The sequence below is a fragment of the Mytilus californianus genome, unplaced genomic scaffold, assembly GCF_021869535.1.
Source record: "Mytilus californianus isolate M0D057914Y unplaced genomic scaffold, xbMytCali1.0.p SCAF_1, whole genome shotgun sequence".
NCBI classification, from domain to species: domain Eukaryota; kingdom Metazoa; phylum Mollusca; class Bivalvia; order Mytilida; family Mytilidae; genus Mytilus; species Mytilus californianus.
In genome coordinates this window covers 27,419,520-27,442,006 of record NW_026262581.1, presented here as the reverse complement: position 1 = coordinate 27,442,006, position 22,487 = coordinate 27,419,520, and the positions used below count along the sequence as shown (strand labels likewise).

At 32.2% G+C, this 22,487-nt stretch overlaps 1 protein-coding gene across 1 annotated transcript; it reads right to left on the bottom strand.

Moving 5' to 3' along the window:
* Positions 1–7,260: 7,260 nt before the first annotated feature.
* On the bottom strand, positions 7,261–22,468 carry LOC127718206 (mediator of RNA polymerase II transcription subunit 8-B-like). Its single transcript, XM_052224181.1, has 7 exons — positions 22,435–22,468; positions 16,845–16,963; positions 15,622–15,766; positions 14,829–14,969; positions 10,218–10,302; positions 8,440–8,601; positions 7,261–7,645 (listed from the first exon to the last, which is right to left on the bottom strand). The coding sequence occupies exons 1-7, from the start codon at positions 22,438–22,440 to the stop codon at positions 7,563–7,565; spliced, it is 741 nt and encodes a 246-aa protein (XP_052080141.1). The 5' UTR covers positions 22,441–22,468; the 3' UTR covers positions 7,261–7,562.
* Positions 22,469–22,487: the final 19 nt, after the last annotated feature.

Sequence of the window (22,487 nt, the reverse complement as noted above, 5' to 3'; positions counted from 1 at the left end):
TTCTTACCTCATTGCCAACATTAATAAAATTTTAAGTAAACTTCTGTTCTATTTGTTTTTGTTCTATTTCTACAGTTATAAGATGTCATTCTAGAGTTATTGGACTTCAATTTGTAAAAATAAAAGAGCAGAGTGCCAATGTCCCCCGTGTTGCACATATTTTATCTGTCCAAGGGTAATAACTTTAAAAGAAAAATTTTTTTTTGGTTCTTTAACATTTTAATAAAAATCTTGGAGAAATGAAGGCTTGAGAGCAAATGCAATGCAATTTCCAATAATAATAATTTATATTTCCAAGGGGCAATTTTCCATATAATTAATATTTCCAAGGGCATAACTCTTCTAAAAATATTTGATAGGCACTGATTTTCGAAACTGTTCAAAGACATTGCTGATATAAACCTTTGATAAAATTTTGATAAAAATCTGGCAAGAATTGTACAATTGAGAGTGATAACAATGCAATTTTCCATATAATTAATATTTCCAAAGGGCATAACTCTTTTTAAAAATAATTGATCAGCACTGATTTTCAAACTCGTTCGTGACAGTGCTAATATAAAGCTATGATATAATTATAAGTTTGATAAAAATCTGGCAAGAATTGTACATGTGAGAGCATTAACAATGCAATTTTCCATAGAATTAATATTTCCAAGGGGCATAACTCTTTTAAAAATAATTGATCGGCACTGATTTTCGAACTCGTCTGAGCCATTGCTGATATTAACCTGTTATAAGTTTTATAATAATCTGGCAAGAATTGTACACGAAAGAGTGCTAACAGTGCAATTTTCCATATAATTAATATTTCCAAGGGGCATAACTCTTTTAATAAAGAGCTGCGCCATGAGCGCATGATACAACCGTCGCTTTTTCAAAGAATAAAGTTCCATTACTCCTCGATGTCATATCAGAAATTTATAAAAAAAAAACTAAAGGGAGGTTGTAATAGATATAAAACAGTCACCCAAGTTTCATGAAAACTGCTCAAAGCACTTTCAAGTTCTTGTCCGCAAAACTGGAAAATCCCCCCTTTTTTATGAATAAAATCCCATAACTGGGAAACGTAAAATCTAAAATTTATAAAAATCGAAAGGGAGTTTACGTCAATATATATAAATAATTCACCTCAGTTTCACCAAAAAACTGTTCAAAGCATTTTTGAGTTATTGTCTGAAAATCCCCTTTTTAATGAATACAAGAGTGCACACGCTGAAATGTCTCGCCTTCTTAACTAACCAAAATTTATAAAAAAAACTATAAAGGGGAATAACTCCTTAAGGGTTCAAAGGGTTGTCTAGTTCATCTGTAAATTTCAGGGCAGATAGATCTAAAACTGATGAACCTTTTTACCCATGCCAGATTTGATCTAAATGCTTTAGTTTCAGAGATAAAAGCCAAAAACTGCATTTTACCCCTATGTTCTATTTTTAGCCATGTCAGCCATGTTGGTTGGCAGGCAGGGTCATCGGACACATTTTTTAAACAAGTTACCCTAATGATGATTTTGGCCAAGTTTGGTTAAATTTGGCCCAGTAGTTTCAGAGAAGATTTTTGTAAAAGATTAAAAAATTTACGAAAAATTGTTAAAAATTGACTATACAGGGCAATAACTCAATAAATTTGGCTCAGTAGTTTCAGAGGAGAAGATTTTTGTAAAAGTTAACAACGACGGACGACGGACGCCAAGTGATAAGAAAAGCTCACGTGGCCCTTCAGAAGAAAATAAAAATTTTGCAATTTTTCCATTTATAAAGGGGCATAACTATAGAACGGTTAAAGTATCACCACCAAAATTCATACTTGATCTGTGTTTTGTGGTAATAAGCATTGTGTGTAAGTTTCATAACATTTGGTTGAGGCAAACTCAAGTTAGAGAACAGAAACCAATTTTGGGACGTACGTACATACAGACGGCAGGGTAAAACTTAATGCCCCCACCACTATGGCTGGGGCATAAAAAATCGAAAGGCAGCTCATGTCAATAGATATAAACAATTCAGCAAAGTTTCATACAAATTGGTTAAAGTGTTTTTGAGTTATTATGCGACATGTTGACGACGGACAGACAGACAGACGGACGGACAATTGTATACCATAATGCTGGTGTATAAAAATACAGTGTTATTGATCAGCACTGATTTTCAACTCATCTGAGACATTGCTGATATAAACTTATGTTACAAGTTTTATAAAATCTGGCAAGAATTGTACATGTAAGAGCGCTTACAATGCAATTTTCCTTATAATTAATATTTCCAAGGGCATAACTCTTTTAAAAATAATTGATCGGCACTTATTTTCTAACTCGTCCGCAACATTACTGATATGAACCTTTGTTTGAAGTTTTATAAAAATCTGACAAGAATTGTACAAGTGAGAGCTCTAACTTCTATGTCCCCTCGCAAAGCATTGCACAGCAGACAAAAAATGCTGATTCTTCATATACATCCCATGTAATGCTTCACCTAATCCTCATGAAATTGTTGACAAATAAGATGTTAGTCAATACCAGATAAATTTTCTGGTTCTCAGACAATGACTTCTAGTGTTGAGGCTCTAAAGAGTCTGCGTAGCTCACCTAGGTCTATGTGCATCTTCATCAATGCACTCTCCAACATTGTATACTAGAACAGAATTCACGACAAATATTACTTTTTTGTTGATCTTGAAATGCTGATAACTTTTTCTGTTTACAGTTTTTCTCTATCTTCTTTAGTTTTTACCCGAAACACAAAAAAAGGTTATTTCATGCCAATCACTCAATTAAGAGTCTACTTGACTTATTTGTGATTCTTGTCTTGTGAAAATTTTTGCTGTCTATCTATTATAGTTTTCAAGGTAACAGGCAAACACGCAAAATAGTGGTAAAAATCATCATTAAAGAGCAAGGAATCCTAAATGAGTCTACTTATTTCTTTTGGCCTTGTTGACTAATTTGTAGATCTTGTTTTTCTGATCATTTTTGCAATTTAAAGTGTCAATCTTTCTATCATAATTTTCAAGATGAGATGCAGAACACTAAAAATGGGTAAAAATCATCATTAAAAAGCAATAACTCTAATAAGAAGTCGTCTGACGATTTCGACCATGCAAACTTATTTGTAGATCTTGTCTTGCTGATCTCTCTTCAACTAGTTTGAAAGCAGTAAAATATGAACAAAGCTGAATTTTACATGGCCTTATGGTGGTGGTGAGAATCAGAGGTGGATACTAAAAAAATCAAATATCTGTTAGAATACATTAAAGACCAAACAGCCTATTGTTGATGCGCATCAACTAACACAACTTGGTAGTGACATAAATGCTCTATGACATTGTTTCTAGCCATGAAAAAAAAGTCAAATTATAACGTCCTATTTCGCATTTTTCACGGATTCCAACATGGTGTACGCTTAAAACTACGTCTTTCAAGAAAAGTGGAATTAAGCGTCGAGCTGATACCTAGTGGAAATTAAACACAAATGGACACAAGATACTACACTATTCGTAACCTCCGTTCTATTAAAAATAATAATAAAAATATAAATTTTGAACTCGGCTTTTAACATTTGCGCCGATCTGCATTTCACTTTTTTTCTTTCACTTGCCGATTTTTTCTTTCATTTGCGCCGATTGTGTACAGGTAAATTATAGGTGAAAGTTATTGTTTTATTTATCATATAAACCTCTTCCGTTAGCCAGTTGTACATATGTTATGAATTGTCAATTACAACATGTATATAACTGTTGTCCCCTGCTCACAAAGGGGATGTGGGAGTAGAATTTCGAGCAGGATAAGTCAATTTAAAAGATATTTGTGCACTCTGTTTACATCCACTAAAATTACGGAGTAAAATTCTATTTACAGCATTTCAAAGCACCACAATAAAATCCATAAAAATGTAATACTAGTACAATGAATTATTATCTTGTCGAGAATTTATATGCCACACATCTGATATATTCCTTTCTTGTCATTTCATCTTTTCTATACTTCTTGTACTTGCCAACAACGAAGTCCATCTTTTCTTTCTCGTGTCAAAACGAAGTTCTCGAACAATATGACCAAAATTAACTTAAACATAAGGGAATACTGTTTATATCCATATATATTACCATGCAATATACATTCTAGGTTTACTACATGTACATGTATTTACTCGTATAGCAAATATAGTATCGGGGCTAGTGATAAAAAAAAAAATTGGCACTAATGAAAGAATCAAATCGGCGCAAATTATAGATCGAAATTTTTTTTTAAATCGGCGAAAATCTCGTACGCCCGTGTAACTTTACACTTGTAAATTTATATGACTTACGCTTAGAACTTTAACTTAATATGTGATTTTCAAATTGAGTTTTCAGAAGATTAGGCCGATAAACAATACTTTCTAGTTTTTTGCCCCTTTTTTTGCCCCTAATTCCTAAAATTTCGAGGCAATTACCCCCAAAATCAATCCCAGCATTCCTTTTGTGATATGGAACCTTGTGGTACAATGTCAGAGAGATCCATACACTAACACACAAGTTATGTCTGGAAGTTACAAAAATGCTTATTTTTGGCCCCTAATTCCTTTACTGATGGTACCATAACCCTCAAAATCAATCCCAACCTTCCTTTTGTGGTATTGAACCTTGTGGTAAAATTTCATAGAGATCCATTCACTTAAACTAAAGTTAGAGTGCGAAAACCAATGTGTCTTCGGACGACGCCGGACGACGACGACGCCAACGTCATACCAATATACGACCACAAAAATTTTTTTGCGGTCGTATAAAAATGATAAAGGTTCATTGACATTTGTTTCATTTCAAATTGCCTCAAGGAGAAAATTCAAATGATTTCGCCCGATCTCACAGAAGCTTAAGGCAAAAAAACATAAGAAATTTAAAATATACTCAGTGAATGTGAATTGAAATCAAAATTTACGGTTTTTAAAACTAAACTTGTTGTAAATTTAACAAAAACAATTGCTTCAAGAATAAGATCCAACATAAAATTTCTCACTGTCAAAAAGCTACATTGACCGGAAAGATTGAAAACAAATTTCGATTTTCAATGCCGGCAATCTATACATACCTTGTCTTTGTTTTAATTTCCAAAATGAGCTATTTAGATTCATAATATTTCATCCTGTTTTGAGAAATACTTTATAGTTTTCAACGGAAGATTATTTCTTAGATTCTAAATCAATTTTTGAATTAAAAACTTATTTGTGTTATATATTTACTGTCTCGTTTATTCAAAACACGTGAGGTAGTAAAAACGGGGATCGTATTTTATGATAGGTTAAATGGATGTAAAACGTTTTAGAATCAAAAACTTTAATTCATATATTATACCTATAATTTTAATTTTCTTATATTTTAAATATTCAGAAATAATGAATCCACAAACTAGATGGAATAATTTGTATACGCTCGTCTTAGTCGGAACACACATACTGGTATAAAGAAGTCCGTCCGTGCTATAATGTGTGTCCGTCTGTCAACAGTAGCGAAATAGTGCGCTAGTGCAAAGTTCTGAAATTGACGCGACAAAAAAACCACACACATCTAGTCTAATATAGTCAAATAGTCTGTAAGTTAGCCAGTGTCATCTTTCATTTATCTTTTTATTTTCAATGATTTTGCTAATGAGAGGGAGAGGACAAAAACAGACTTTCCTTTCTAAAGCGTCGTAAAAGAAAGGTTAATTCGAACAATTTTTCATTCCAACGGATGGTGTTTCTGAAGGTTAATTTTGCGCGGCAACAACATCATGAGATCTGATACTGATATATACATGTGATCTCTTGTATAACCGGATAATAAAGTAGGTGAATATAGTTGTTATTTTTGATTCTTGAAAATTTAAATGTGGGTTTCAAACGTCCAATTTGCAATTTTTTTCAAATAGTGCGCCAGCAAGGAAAACTTGTACTATGACGTCAGATTCAATGTTCTGAAGAAAGACAACTCTTTTCTTCAAAACGAACGAGAAAAAAAAAAACATGAAAATTAATCATAACTTTTTTGAAAGGTCGGTGACATATACATTTTTTTGCTTTATTTTGATGAGTACACATGGCACTTTCCTTCTTTAAATTTTTATGAAAACATCACTGGTAGATATTTTTTAATACTTGAAACGTTTTTCATTCTTGCGTTTTATTTTTGGCGGGAATGAAATAAATCATATTTTTTAAGATCAAAACAATAAGAGTCATAAACTCTTGAACCTGTATTTGATAGACACAAATCTACTGTTTAACATGAAACAAGAATTATGCTTGTAGGTTTGATATAATGGGATTTTTTGAGAGTTTAAATAACAAGCAAATATCATGTTAATATTCGGGAAAACATGAAACTGAGGTTGTTATAGTGACAAAACTAAGTCAGTGACCCCCAATTTTTTTTTATCATATTTTGTTCCTCAAGTCATGAAATACCTTCACACAAAATTTTAAGGAAAAATCACTGACAGAACTAAATAGGCTGTTTGGTCTTTAAATTAAAGTCTCTCTTCATGCAATAGTATTCTAAACTTAAAGATTTGAAGAATTGGTCCAAAACTGTTTTATTAAACAGAATGGCCAACACAGATACAAATATCTTGTTTTTGAAAAAGACAGATCATACTTAGTAAAACAAAATCTTTCTGATTCCAGCAGAAAGTTCACTAAAACTGACATCTGCAAATGCTGGATTCTGTTTTACTTCAGTTTTAAGGCCAAAATACCCCCCCCCCCCCCTCCCCAGTTCACCTCCTGCTTTGACTATAGAAGCCAACAGAAATAGGATTTCTAAGCAATTCTAATGGCACAAAACTCTATTTCTTTAGTAATTATCTAGGCAAGGCAATAAAATATTGTTGGCTTTGCGATCAAGCATACACTGCATTGGGAGTCCAGAAACCGACATACATATTTTTGGTCTTAGAAAATAAGAATTTTTTATTTATGGAATATGAATTTTAGTTTCCTAATGTAATTGTCTATTTTTTATAAAGTTTCCACTGTCACAATACTTTGTAACAATTAATTTGTTAAAACAAGACATCTGTAAGTCACTATGATATCGACATTTTTGGTCGAGACAGCTTTATGAAACCAGACATAAATCAACTGGCAAGGATTATTTGAAGTAGAAAAAAAAATGTAGAACTACAATCCCAGCTACTGATGAATGAAATATACATTTGTATTTTGATTGAGATTTAATTTTGACCCACATGATTTTCTATTTTGTAATAATATAAGGGAAGTAACTATGAAAAAATGAAGTTACAACACAAGTTAATGTTTAATAATCATAGTATTAAGCGGAATTAAGCAGACAAATATGAAATCATAATCAATAATTCTTTTCTTAGCATTTATCATTATTGCACTTTTATACTTTTAGAGAATAATGAGCACAGTCTTGTTATCCCTTCTTTTCTCAAACTAAGACCTGTGTTTACATCTTTTTAAGCATCCAAGCCTCTTGAAATATTGTACTTCAACAACTGATGTAGGGAAACATTCATCATGCATATTTAAACATGGTCTTCACACCAGTCTTGTCCACAACATTGTTTTTGGTTCAAAAAATCACGGTCTTTGGTATGGGTGTGTACTGGTTGCAGACTTTATGTTTGTTTTTATGGTACTTGGTGCTTTTCCAATGTTTTGTGCTGAAAATAGAAGAAGAAAAATATTCTGATTTTTCATACTTTTTACAATAAAAGGAAGTTATACATAAACAGTTCATGGCAGCTTTCAAAAATGAAAACCCAAAATTATGACTTAGCAGCTGAAATTTGTTTTTTATGATACTATTGGAATGTAGTCTCCATAACCCAGTGAGTGCTCTTATGACTATATTTGACTACAATTTACACCTGACTTGATTCAAGTTTTGATTGCCTGCATGTAGTTTGGAAACACATTGATTCCTGCTCATCTATTGTTCACCATCCCTTATTTTTTTAGGTCCCCGAAATTTAAACAGACAAAACTTGGAGAACATGGTACTTAGAGAGTGGTATTGCACTAATCACTATTTTTTATCTACTGTAAATTTAGAAATTATTCCATGAATTTATTGTTGCGATTTTTGTAAGGAAGGACAAAAATTGAGTTATATCATTGCGGTTTCAGGAAATCTGCCTTCAAATATTATGTATCAGATATCAGAATGAGAGTTCTTATTATTGTGATTCTCAACCATTATTCGCAATAATAAAAACCTCACAATGATTTCTGAATTTACAGTGTATGATTGAATTCAAACAATTGCAATGATCTTGTTTTTCAAAATGAAAAAAAAAATATTGGGTTAAAATTATTGCTTAAATGGAAACTTTTTTGAATAACTGCTCTTTCTAAAAGAAAATTCAGGATCTGCATCTAGTGGGTCTTATACAAAAAAAGAAGCCTTTTTTTAGGTTGATGTATCAAACCATGGAGTGATATACATATATATTACCTTGTTGTTTCTGTTGTTGCTGCTGCTGCTGTTGTTGTGGTGTCATACCAGGTTGAGAATCTTGTCGTCTTATTGATTTTAGTCCCTTACCAAACATCATTGCTGCCACCATTGTACTGGTATCTGTTGATGAATAAGTCTGAGCCATCTGGGCTTTTTGATCTAAAAGCAAAAAATCTTACGATGTAAACCTTATTAGTGTTAACAAATTTAATTCCCAGTATTAAACTCTAAGCAATGATTACTTACCAGTTTTAAAATAATTGTTCTCAAGTAAATCTAGTGTTAAGTTACCTAAGCTATTTTAAAATTAAAAATAGTTCTTGATACAATTTGAACTGAACTTACCAGTTGTAAGAAAAAAGTTTAATACATCACTATTTTTTGTCAGAAATTTAATTCGATCTTTCATTTGCATAATTTGATAGTCAATGCAAGAATAACAAAAACAGTACTTTAGTTCTATCTGAGCTCAGTCAAATTGTTTAAGATATAAGATTTTATTTTATTGCCTAGGATTACTAATAAACTAGACACAGAAGATGCCTCCTCTGTATGCGTGAATATACATGTAGTTCTTCTAACATTAGATATAGTAATAAACAGCTGCGCCATGAACCCATGATACACCCATCGCTTTTTCAATAGATATAAACCAGTCACCAAGTTTCCTGAAAACTGCTCAAAGCATTTTTGAGTAATTGTCCGAAAACTAGAAAATCCCCCTTTTTTAATGAATAAAACCCCATAACTCGGAAACGTAAAATCTAAAATTTATAAAAATCGAAAAGGAGCTCACATCAATAGACATAAACAATGCACCAAAGTTTCATTAAAACTGTTGAAAGCATTTTTGAATTATAGTTCGAAAACTGGAAAATCACCCTTTATTAATGAATAAAACCCTGTAACTGGAAAACTCCAAAATTTATAAAAATCAAAAGGGAGCTCACGTCAATAGATATTATCAATTCACCAAAGTTTCATGCAATTGGTTAAAGCGTTTTTGAGTTATTGTCCGAGATGTTGACGACGGACGGTCGGACGGACAACGGTATACCATAATACGTCACGTAAACAGGCATATAAAAAATTATGTTGACGTACAACTTGAAAAGGTTGTGTCTGAAAGAAATATTTGATGTGCTTGCCATAGTTATTATTTATTCTATATTGTACTGTTGCTGGTCCTTTCACACTTAATAACTCATGTTTGGCAAAGCTAATAGAAGACAAAATTTGTGAATGTAATAATACAAATCTATAGGAGTTGGCTAGACAAACCATGTACCATGAGTACCTAGCATGCATAATTTCACAAAAAATGAATTAGTACAACATCATGTCAATTGTAATTTAAAGAAAATCTAATCCTGACAATATGCACACCTTCCTCATATGTACTAAAATCATCCACACATATACTAACATTCTGTATATCAAATTAATTCTAGCTTAAACCCGATAGAGGAGTTAGCTGAACACAACATATACCCATGTGGGACAGACATTTTGTTTCTCGGGCATACAAATTTTGAGCTTTTACTAGTTCATCATGTTCATTTCCACATTCTTATTATCTGCTTAGGGTTGTTAAATATTTGAACCTGCAGGTAGGAGACAGGAGGCACTTTAAATTAAAATTTGATGGCTGGTCTAAATAAACATGAGAAATGAAAAAAGTTCATACAACACCACAATAAACATAATAGAATGCAAATTGAAACCATTTATAACATCTTCAGACTGAATTTTAATGACCATGAGAAATAACTTACTTGCTTCACTTTCTAGTTCTTCCTTGTTGGAGTTTATTATATCCAATAAATTACTTGTGATCTTGTTCATTGAATTCAGCTGTTTCTAAAAATAGAATAAATATACAACATTGTATTGTCAATCTGTATAACTACAAGGTCTGACCTTAACCCTTGCAATGTGCTGATACAAACATGCAAAACTTGACCCCAAAAAATGTATTCACAAATTGACTATTTATGAATTATATATGTAGGCGAAACAGGTCTTTAAATGTATAGAATGTATGTAAAAAGCAGCCAAAATATGCATTTTTTCACTTTAAATTTATGATTTTTCAAAAAGAACTGTACATAGAATTTGTTTAAATAAAAATTATACTTTATTGCTGTAAACTATTGAAAAGACATGAAAATATCAGGGTCTTTATATATAGCATATAATTGTGGTGAGGATTTATATAATAAATATATTTGGTTTCCCTTAACTGCTTCTCTACTGTATGAAGAATAATATCCCTTCAAACTATTCATATGATATTAGAGAATTCTTGATGCCTCATTCTTAGTATTATTCTTTGTTAAACATTTGCTTTATTACAATGTTTATTTAAAAGCTGTTTATCACTGATTTTTGTATTGAAGACACACCTGATTTTTTTCAGTTATCTTCACTTTGTGTCATGATTATGGGCATAACTGTTTAAGGGTAGGACATTTGTATGTCGATTTGATGTGGCCAAGTAAATTATTCATTGAAAGTATGCTAGTTGTGGGTGATTTGTAAGTCCCTTCTGACCCTGACATATTCATATTAATGGAATATCCCTAAAGGAATAAAGTACAATGTATAATCGTATCACCTCTGACTATTAATGATGTTTGCTCCTCTTGTTAGTCAGATATTCAGAATCCTCTGGTTTTATCCATGTAGTGCCATTTAAATTTTGCCCACTTACACCTACTTCTCTTTTCATCGTTTTATTACATATAGTTTAATAAAATGCTTCGCTGGGCGCAGCTTGATACGACCGCAGAGGTTGAACCCTGAACAGTTGGGGCAAGTATGGACACAACATTCAAGCTTGATACAGCTCTGAATTTGGATTGTGATTAAATATTTGACACAGCATAGGTTTCTGACACAGAAAGAATGTGGTCTAAGAACTTGATTTTTTTTAATTTACCTATTATGGTCCAATGTCCAAAATCAAAATACATGGTTAGATTCAGCATATCAAAGAACCCCATATATTCAATTTTTGTTAAAATCAAACTAAGTTTAATTTTGGACCCTTTGGACCTTAATGTAGACCAATTTAACAAACGGGACCCAAAATTAAAAATCTAAATACACGGTTAGATTTGGAATATCAAAGAACCCCAATAATTCAATTTTTGATGAAATCAAACAAAGTTTAATTTTGGACCCTTTTGACCTCAATATGAACCAATTTGATAGCGGGGCCCACAAATAAAAAATCAAAATACATGGTTAGATTCAGCATATCAAAGAACCCCATATATTCAATTTTTGTTGAAATCAAAAAAAGTTGAATTTTGGACCCCAACTTGGACAAACTTGAAAACTGGGCCCATAATCAAAAATCTAAACACATGTTTAGATTCAGCATATCAAAGAACCCCAAGAATTCAATTTTTGTTAAAATCAAACTAAGTTTAATTTTGGACCCTTTGGACCTTAATGTAGACCAATTTAAAAAACGGGACCCAAAATTAAAAATCTAAATACACGGTTAGATTTGGAATATCAAAGAAACCCAATAATTAAATTTTTGATGAAATCAAACAAAGTTTAATTTTGGACCCTTTTGACCTCAATATGAACCAATTTGATAGTGGGGCCCACAAATAAAAAATCTAAATACATGGTTAGATTCAGCATATCAGAGAACCCCATATATTCAATTTTTGTTGAAATCAAACAAAGTTTAATTTTGGACCCCAATTTGGTCCAACTTGAAAACTGGGCCAAAAATCAAAAATCTAAATACATGTTTAGATTCAGCATATCAAAGAACCCCATATATTCATTTTTTGTTAAAATCAAACAATGTTTAATTTTGGACCCTTTGGACCTTAATGTAGACCAATTTGAAAACTGGACCCAAAATTAAAAATCTAAATACACGGTTAGATTCTGCACAACAAATAAATAAATGTGGTCAAAGATTTTACAAATCTAATGCGCCATACTGTGCAATAAAAGATTACTTCTTGAAATTTTCAATATTTGAAATTTGAGAAAAAATAATATTTGAAGAATAATTCTTTTTAATTTCTGAAATCTGAAATGAGAAAAAATTGACCCCCCACAATTTCTTTTTACCCCCCCCCCCCCCCCCCCAAGATATGGTCATAATTTCAATTCAAATTTTCAACGGAGTTTGCAACTATAATTACCCATTTAAATTTACCATAGTGCTAACAAAATCTACTTTATAATAGAATTTAAAATATAGTGTCAAATCTTTCATATGGATTTTTTTGTAAAAAAAAAGATGCAACATTTGCAGATATTTTTACTGATCTTTCTTTATAAAAATGCATTTCTTTAAACATAATTTAAAAGCAGTGTAAGGGAAGTAACCAAAACGTTGTATTTGGATTACCTCCCTTACACTGTTTTAAATTATCTTAATTGTTCATTAACCATTACTTTATACATAATTTAAAAGCAATGTAAGGGAGGTAATTTCAATGATGTATTTGATTTATCTCCCTTACACTGCTTTAAATTATGTTTTGTACTAAAGTGTTTGTCCATTAACCAGGACAACCTTATTTTTCCCCCTAATTCCTAAACGGTTTGAGCCATAACCCCCCCCCCCCCCCCTACTAACTAGAAAATGCTTATTTTTGGCCCCTTTTTTTGGCCCCTAATTCCTTAACTGTTGGTACCATAACCCCCAAAATCAATCCCAACCTTCCTTTTGTGGTATTTAACCTTATGGTAAAATTTCAAAGAGATCCATTCACTTAAACTAAAGTTAGAGTGCGAAAACCAATGTGTCTTCGGACAACGAGGACGACGACGTCGGATGACGACGACGCCAACGTCATACCAATATACGACCGCAATCGTATAAAAAGCCATATTTGAAAATCTTATAACATCCTTGTTATTTTTTCATAGTTTTTGAAAGAAAAAAGGTGCCAATGTTTTAACAAGAGTGCACACACTGAAATGTCTCGCCTTCTTTACTAACCATTGATTTTATGTTGATAGTCCTAAATATAAAGCTTTACTACAAGTAACACATAAACTTAACATGATCCAAGAAAATGAGGTCCAGGTCAGATAAACCAAACGAGAAATACATGTACACCTTACAATCATTCAATAAACCAAACATAGTTGACCTATTGCTTATAGTTTCTAACAAACAGTCTTAACCAAGAAAACTTAACATTGACCAATGAACCATGAAAATGAGGTTAAGGTCAGATGAACCATGCCAGACGGACATGTACACCTTACAATCAATTTATGCATTAAATATAGTTGACCTATTGCTTATAGTATCTAAGAAACAAACTTAACCATGAAAACTTAACATTGACCAATGAACCATGAAAATGAGGTCAAGGTCAGATGATACCTGCCTGACAGACATATACACCTTACAATCCTTCAATACAACAAATATAGTTGATCTATAGCTTATAGTTGAAGAAAAACAGACCAAAACACAAAAAGTTAACACTGAGAAATGAACCATGAAAATGAGGTCAAGGTCAAATAAAACCTGCGAGACTGACATGTACATCATAAAATATTTCCATACACCAAATATAGTTAACCTATTTCATATAGTATTAGAAAAAAAGACCAAAACTCAAAAACTTAACTTTGACCACTGAACCATGAAAATGAGGTCAAGGTCAGATGACACCTACCAGTTGGACATGTACACCTTACATTTATTCCATATACCAAATAAAGAAGACCTACTGCTTATAGTATCTGATATATGGACTTGACCACGAAAACTAAACCTTGTTCACTGATCCATGAAATGAGGTCGAGGTCAAATGAAAATTGTCTGATGGGCATGAGGACCTTGCAAGGTACGCACATACTAAATATAGTTATCCTATTACTCATAATAAGAAAGAAATTAACATTACAAAAAATGTTGACTTTTTTTTCAAGTAGTCACTGAACCATGAAAATGAGGTCAAGGACAATGGACATATGACAGACGGAAACTTCTTACATAAGGCATCTATATACAAAGTATGAAGCATCCAGGTCTTCTAGCTTCTAAAATATAAAGCTTTTAATGAAGTTAGCTAACGCTGCGGCCGGATGACTACCCCTTTGTCGAGCTTTCTGCGACAAAGTCGCAGGCTCGACAAAAATGTATGAAAAATCTAGAGAGAATCATTTCCCGCCAAATTTTCAATGGTGTATATCTCAAAAACAAGGACACTGACCTTTCATTTTTTTTCTGCCTTTTTAGTTCCTTTATTAATATACTATCAAATAATAACAGTCTTTTAAAAAGATTGTTATTTTAAAACAGAGAAGCAAACATCCTTAATGCATATTATATGTTGTAATGTAGCTTGTGTACATTTCTGGAGGAAGAGATTTACTGTACTTACTTGGGCCATGTCTGCTTGCATTGCAGCTGATTTCTGAACAACAATCTGAACTTTGTCTTCAACCTCTGGTTCTGGCTTGGTACGGAGGTAGTCTGGTACAACTTCATGGTTAAAACATAGTACTCTTCCTTCTGTTAATTTCTACAAAGTAAATAAAATGAATAAACATTTTTGCATGACTAGTCAGAGGCGGATTTAAAGGGGGCTGTAGGGTGCCAGGTCCCCAACCCCTTATGGAACTACATTTATGGTTAATGCAGACTTTTAACCTGTTCCAATCCAAACGTTCCCTAGTTTGTTTACTATAAACATTCTTGCACAACACCAAACAGGGGCAAAACACTACAATTTCATTTTCACTAAATCATAAAATATTTATCCTCATTAATAGATACATATATATATAAACAGATTAATGTCTGCAATCATTTTCAATGCTTTTATGTTTTCTCTCCTCATCATCTTAATACTTCTATTGCCTTCTTTTCTTAGGAAACAAATGAGATAAGCAAAAAACTGTTACAGATGACATCCACACACAAGTGCAAGCTGTTTTTTTTTTCTTCTTCTCTAATTTTGAAGGTTTGTGCATCTTTTGATGTTTACACACCCTTTTAAACATAGATGTAACCATAAATGAATATGTTGAATTTAATGAAAAATACTTCCTGGGGTTTTATCATGCATGTTTGTATAATATACAATTTACAAAGAGTCATGCATCTATCTTAAAAAATTGTAAATCAAAATGTTTGAAATTTGATCTTAGTGATTTTTACAACTTTTTCAGTACCTCAAGTTCAGCATCTCTATCAGGTCTCAGTGCCAGTGGTAATAAGAGATGATTCCTAAGATGTGGTGATCTGTCATTCTTCAGCACTTTACCAAGACTATTTAGCTGACCAGATATCAGAGCGAAATTATCCAGCACAGATGGCCTGAAAACAATGATATACATTGACAAAATAACTTCATGCTCTTTTATATCAGAGTCTTCGCACTTAACCACTAGTCCACAAGTCCAGGCTTGTAAAATTGCTTTCGGGCTTGTAAAATTTTTCTCTACAAGCCAACAGAATCCAACTAAAATTTTCCTAAAAATTGAGCTTTGGGCTTGTGGATTCAAAAGTTTATTGTGAAGACTGAATTATCATGTATAAAAAAAGCATATTCAATATTCAATTTTAATGTAACCATGACATGCATGATAATAACAGACAATTGCTTTTCAGAATTTATACTTCAATCGAAATGAAATAAAAGAACAGAAAGTCATGACAGTAAAAACTTAACACAAAAAAGAGATCGCAAAGACCAAGGAAACTAAAAGTAAGATTTCTTATCTTTGACAAGATATTGTTCAAATTTCAAATGTTTTGGACATATGGTACTTAACCATTTAGCAAATGTAAGTAAGATGGAAGCTACAAAAAACATGTACAATATAAAAATAATTGTGTTCTGTTAAACATAATTTTTTGAACATTGCAGATGTACAATGTTAATGAATTAAAAATATAAAGCAAGTAACTTGTAAATAATTGTCTAGTACTTGACCATATTTCCAGTGAAAAAATGAGCCTTGGTGGCCGATGTACAAAGTTCATCTACTGTATCACTAGCCTGTCAACAATGAAGTTGTCAGTTCAAACCCTGCAGGTGGCAGTTGCATTCGAGTCTCGACTCTAATCTTAATTGACTAGGATTGTCAGTTTTCCTGTTATATTTTCTCTCTGTGCACTCTGGGTTCATCCAGCAATAAAGACTGACTGCCCTAGTATAGTCAGTACTGCTGAAAGTGGCAGTAAACACCAACAATCAAAAGTGGCAGTAAACACTAACAATCAATCAATCATCCAGTGAACCTACCAGTGCGTTTGCAAATTCTGGGTGGAGTTACATTTTTTTAATTGTATAACTTTTTATATCATGTGTATGAAAGTTGGCCTGTTATTTAAAGGGGTTATTAGTCACATTTCAAAGTAATAAACAAAAAATTAAAACAATATATCCTACCAATTCAAAGTTTGATATTCATTTTCAAGCTTAAAAAGAAATGATGCAATGGAATTTTTGATATCCTGAACTCTGTGGATCAAAGCATCTACAGTGGCTTCTAATTGCTTTTCTTCTTTCTGAAAATAATAACAAATGATACATGTACTGCTAGTAAAACCTGTCTAAACAGAATAAATATTCCTCAGTAATTTTACTGGTCTAAGCCAAACACCTCATCTTACCCTCACAAAATTTCAGACCTAAAATGTTTGGGTTTACAAACTTTTCCATGTCATGATAAAATAAAGAAAATTCATTTTTGGTTACATGTAGTGTAGGATAATCCTGAAATGTATCAGACATTTTCAACGAAACCAAATAAGTGTTTATTTCTAACCTAAAAAATCTTGTTAAAACAACAATACAAAACAATGATTTCATCATGTTCATTGTTAAGGCCAAAATAAAATATCTTTGTGTTGAGGATTTCCAAAACAACCCTCTTTTATTTGCCTCAAAATTCCTACTTTTAAGGTTATATTGGCACTTTCTCCAGGTTCCCCATATACTTAAGGTTAACAAATATATAACAGATTTGAACAAACAAAGTGATCATCATACCTATTTTTCGTCAGAAAGTATAATTCATAAACATGTCGGTCCAACCTTTGCTTTTTGTGCCTGTAACACAAGTTAACAAGCTGTGTTACCTGTGTGCCATTTTTACCTGGAGGAAATTTCAATGTTACCAAAAGGGGTTCATATCAATAATTAAACATCTGCATACAACAGGTTAGGGAAGATCCTCATTAAGGTTCATGTGGACCCTTTGGCTAAAATGGTTGTGTTTTCACCACAAAATTTACTCTTGAGTACAGACTTACCTGTGCATGCAGAAAAGTTTTAAGGCATAGCATGCCCTAGATTTATAAAATTCAAATGCGTTTTGTGTTTTAGAAAATTTCAAACTTGACTGAATTTTTCTGTGCACTTTTTTTTTCGTTCCTGCACAAGATGAAATTAACAAACAGTTGAGTTTCACCTGATATGGTCCACAGTTTAAATCACCAATTATTGTCAGGTATTTATCTGTCTATTGTCCCTCTATTGTCCATATCAATCAATACAGATCACTTCAATAATTACCTATGGGAGGTTCTCAAACCGCTTTCCCAATTTTGTTTATTTTTCACATAATTGGAATGAAAAAAAGTGCACTGCAAATCTACATGTAGTTGAGTTTTTAATTTTCTACAAAAAATAAAATGTATTTGAATTTTATTTATCTATGCCTTAAATTTTTCCAGACAACATAGGTTTGTCTGTACTCAGAGGTGAAAATGCAGCCATTTTACCCAAGGGGTCCACATGAACCTTAATTGATATTATCCTCATTTATGAGTATAGTTACCATGGTTACCCAAATCAGGTATTAGTTTCCAGTGATAAAATTATAAACTTTTGATTTCAAGATATTTGCTGTTTTTTATCGCTGAAAATTGATACCAGATTTTGAGTATAATACCCATAGACCACTCTCGAATTCATGCACTTTCAAGTAAAATTCCTATGTCACAAACGTAACAGTAAAAACTGATTGTTCGATGACATAGCTTATGCCGATTGACCTCAGGTCAACCTGTGTGACTCATTCATAATCATAAAAAAACAATTTGAGATTCAATGGTGCAGGGTTTCCGCTGGCGGTGGCCATTTTCCCTATTATGCGAAAAAAATAAAAATTGTGGTGATTAAATTCATTATTGGTGAAAGAAATATAACAGTTCGACTAGGTCCATCTTGTTTACTTTTTTCAGGTTTCTCAAACTTTTTCCCTGATCATGCTGATCAGACAATACATGTACATGGAATTCCCATTGAATTCCTTGCTGATTGCATTTTATAGCTATCGGCAACAATGGACTAATTAATAAAGGTTTTCCTGTTTGAATTGTTTTACACTAGTCATTTTGCGGCCTTTATAGCTTGCTGTTCCATGTGAGCCAAGGCTCTGTGTTGAAGGCTGTACTTTGACCTATAATTGTTTACTTTTTATACATTGTGATTTGGATGGAGAGCGGTCTCATAGGCACTCATACCACATCTTATTTATGTTGGTTGTATTGTTTAATGAAATGGTGTGGTTCAATTATAGACAACAATGCAGCAAACTGAAGTTGTTTAAGTTAAAAATAAGGAAAATTTTGAAAGGAAAATATGTTTATGTTAGTTGGCGAAAAAAAAATTAAAGTGGCGAAAAATATGCTGTTTTGGCAAAACAGGTGGTGAAATAGAAAATTGACACAGGGGAAACCCTGGATACACATTATCGCCATTTGGAAATCTGCGCTGCTTGACCAGAGAATCTGTGCCGCTTATACTATCCACATGCGAAAGTCTCTTAGGCATTAAAATTGACCCTTCCGTTACATGGACAAATCAAATTGATTTGATCTGCTCAAAAATTTCATCTAGGCTATACCCACTATAAAAGATTAAGAAATTTCTAAATCAAGACTGCAGAAAATTATTCTATAATGGTCATATCTTACCACTAACTGACTATTGTTGTATAGTGTGGAGTAGTTGTAGCAGTGAGGGTTTAAACAGAGTTCTCGATAAGTGGTGGTCCTAGGGATTTGACCACAACATTTTTGGGAAGGACCAACACAATTTTGGTACATTGCAATAGAATGATAGTGAGGACCTTCATATTTTCTTCAAGGACGGTCCACCAGGCAAAAAAAGATTTCAGGAACTCTGTTTAAACAGGATAATAAAATTACAAGAGAGCTGCTAGAATAATACAAGAAACAGACCCTTTCGCTCCTTCCGAACCCTTATTCAAACTCTTAAACTGGATGACAGTTGAACAGAGAATAAAATATCACAAGTTTGTGATGACATTTAAGTGCATCATAAATGATGCCCCATCATATCTTACAAGCAAGTTTCATTGTTTCAAACAGAAATCCATACCCATTGAGAAATGCTGTTCAAGGAAACCTCAAAATCCCTTAACCAAAAATAGAATTGTTCCAGAAATCTTTTATGTATTCTTGACCATTCTTGTGGAATAATATGCCAATATCGTTAAGAAATATTACAAATGTCAATTCTTTCGAATACAAAATAACAGATCATTTACTGAAATTTTCCTGCTGAAAAAAATATTGAATACTGATTATTTCATCATGTTTATTTTTTCATAACATTTTTATCAAGTTGTATTGAACATTATCATCATACTTGACTTTTATACTAATGTATGCCAGGTATATGTTTGCATTTTTGTTTATGCTTTTCTATGATGAGGGCCTCAGGGAAGATTATTTATATAGCTAACTGTGCAACTCTACTTAAATAAAGCATTGTTGTTGTTGTTGGTAATTGACGTCATACAACAATCGCTTCCCATTGTGGCATCAGATATTTTCTTTAATAATGTCAAAATTTTACACGAACCTTTGTGATGTCCAGTAAAGGCGGTCAAATAGCAATAAGGTGTATTGGTGTATTTAACGCTTTCATGTCGATCCGGCCCAAGTCGATCCGTCCCACGTCGATCCGGCCCAACGTCGATCCGGCCCAATAAAAAAATATATTTATGAGGATTAAAAATAAAGATATATATTAATTGTAATTCATAAATGTTTATGAATTTTATTATAATGTAAAAGGTGTACGGAAAAAAAAATTGGCCTTTGACAAATATTTTCTTCAAAAGAGTTTAAAACAACTATGTTGATTATGTTTTCATTTCAAGTTTTCAAGATTATTGGGTATAATTATAATCAACATTAATCAGCAGTAATTAGCATTTTCTTTCAATTGACTGCGATCCTTTGTAATAACAAATAGTTACATACACAACGGTACAAGCCGATCCCCAAGCTGATACATTCAAACTTTGTTTTTTGTTTTAAGTTCTTAAAAGAAATGTTGTTTGATTTGCCGAATCCTTTCTATAAAAGAGGAGACAGAATGCGTTTGCTTTTGATATCACAATGGCTTTTCCTTGTGTGGTATGTGACCAACATGTTAGACCTCGGCAGCATGCACTTCAATGTGAGCAATGTTCAAAGTGGCAACACCGTCTCTGTCATACCGGTAAGTTTCTATTTTCACTTTTTGCTTTAATATAATCAAACTGTAATTTTGTATATAAGTCTTAAATATTTTTGTCTTTGCTTTCATCATTAAATCATTAAACCATAAATATGAAAAAAGTATATAGTTTTGTTTTAAATCTGGGAATATTAACTTCTGTGTTTTTCAGGTGTTAAATGGCAAAAAGCTTATAAATTCAATTTTTTTGTATTATACATTTGTATTTTACATTATAAAGATAGATATTTACTTTTTTAAATTCCTTTATAGGGGTATCTCTACTGGAATACAGACGCATGGTAAATGAAGAAATAGATGTGATCTTCACGTGCATCGAGTGTAATTATTTTGTTATTATCTTACAATAAAGAATAATGGATACTCATATAACTTGTTTTTTTATCTACACACAACTATTCAAAATATTGTCAACTTAAAAAAAATATACTGACTATATTCGATATTACAAAAAAAAAAACGTGTTATAGAAGCCTCTTATGTTACCTGAAAAAAAATACAATTAATTATTATAACACATACATTGTAACACCAAACAAAAGATCAAACTATAAAGACCAGTGATTACGTAACTTTAATCAATCAGGATTTGATTGAATTAAGTGATCACGAGTGGCATTACCTTAGTTCACAATCATTAGACAATTGTTGCATTAACAAACCAATTATAGACTAATGATTTGATAAAACAAGTCAATATGATGAGTTAAATTTTACAGGTTCCATTGGACTGTAAATATTTATTAAGCTTTTCTGTGTGTGAATTAAATAAAATAAAAAATCGCCATGACGTTCAAAGTTATCATGGAAAATAACTTCATATTAATATGTTGACGCTGCTATATAAACAGACACAATCACACTCATTTTAGTATCGATTTAAAATAATTCTTTGACTGGTACTCCAATACTTCACTTACCTGTTGTCATCCATCATTTTTACAAATTCCATTTAAAAAAATACTGTTAAAATTTGTTACAAAATCCTCCAAAGTCAATATAGTTTATTCATATTTTATTATGGGGCCGGATCGACGTAGGGACGGATCGACGTGGGCCGGATCGACCTGGGCTGGATCGACTTGGGGCCGGATCGGTTTGGGGACGGAACGACCGGATACCTATTTAACTAAGGGTATCCCACCAACCTCAACTTGGGTAAAAAAAAATCCTTTGCATTGTAGGTGACATGTGAAGCCATTGAACCACAACCACACCATTTCATCAATGTCAAAATATCAGTTTTTTTTATATGAGTCTTACGAACAGGGAAGAAACCAAACGCATGCACTTTTTTCTCTTAAAAAAACAACATCGAGGGTTTTTTTTTATGAGAAAGAAAAAAAGTAACATCTTTTTAACTCAAAATCCCTGCAGGGATTAGAAGGCATCTCATCCTAAAGGTTCGTGTCTTCTTTTAACTGTTCCTTCAAAACCAACTCTCAATTATTAATGTTATCCTATAAAATGAATTTTTAACCTGCATTTTTTCCTTGTAATTCTTGATTTATTAAACCGGAAATTCAATACCGA

Excerpts from the sequence above, each read along its gene's own strand:
- LOC127718206 (XM_052224181.1), bottom strand. Across the intron at positions 15,767-16,844 it reads GAATATCAAACTTTGAATTG|GCCATCTGTGCTGGATAATT; the intron begins GTAGGATATATT and ends CATTGTTTTCAG. Across the intron at positions 14,970-15,621 it reads ATAGAGATGCTGAACTTGAG|AAATTAACAGAAGGAAGAGT; the intron begins GTACTGAAAAAG and ends TTTACTTTGTAG.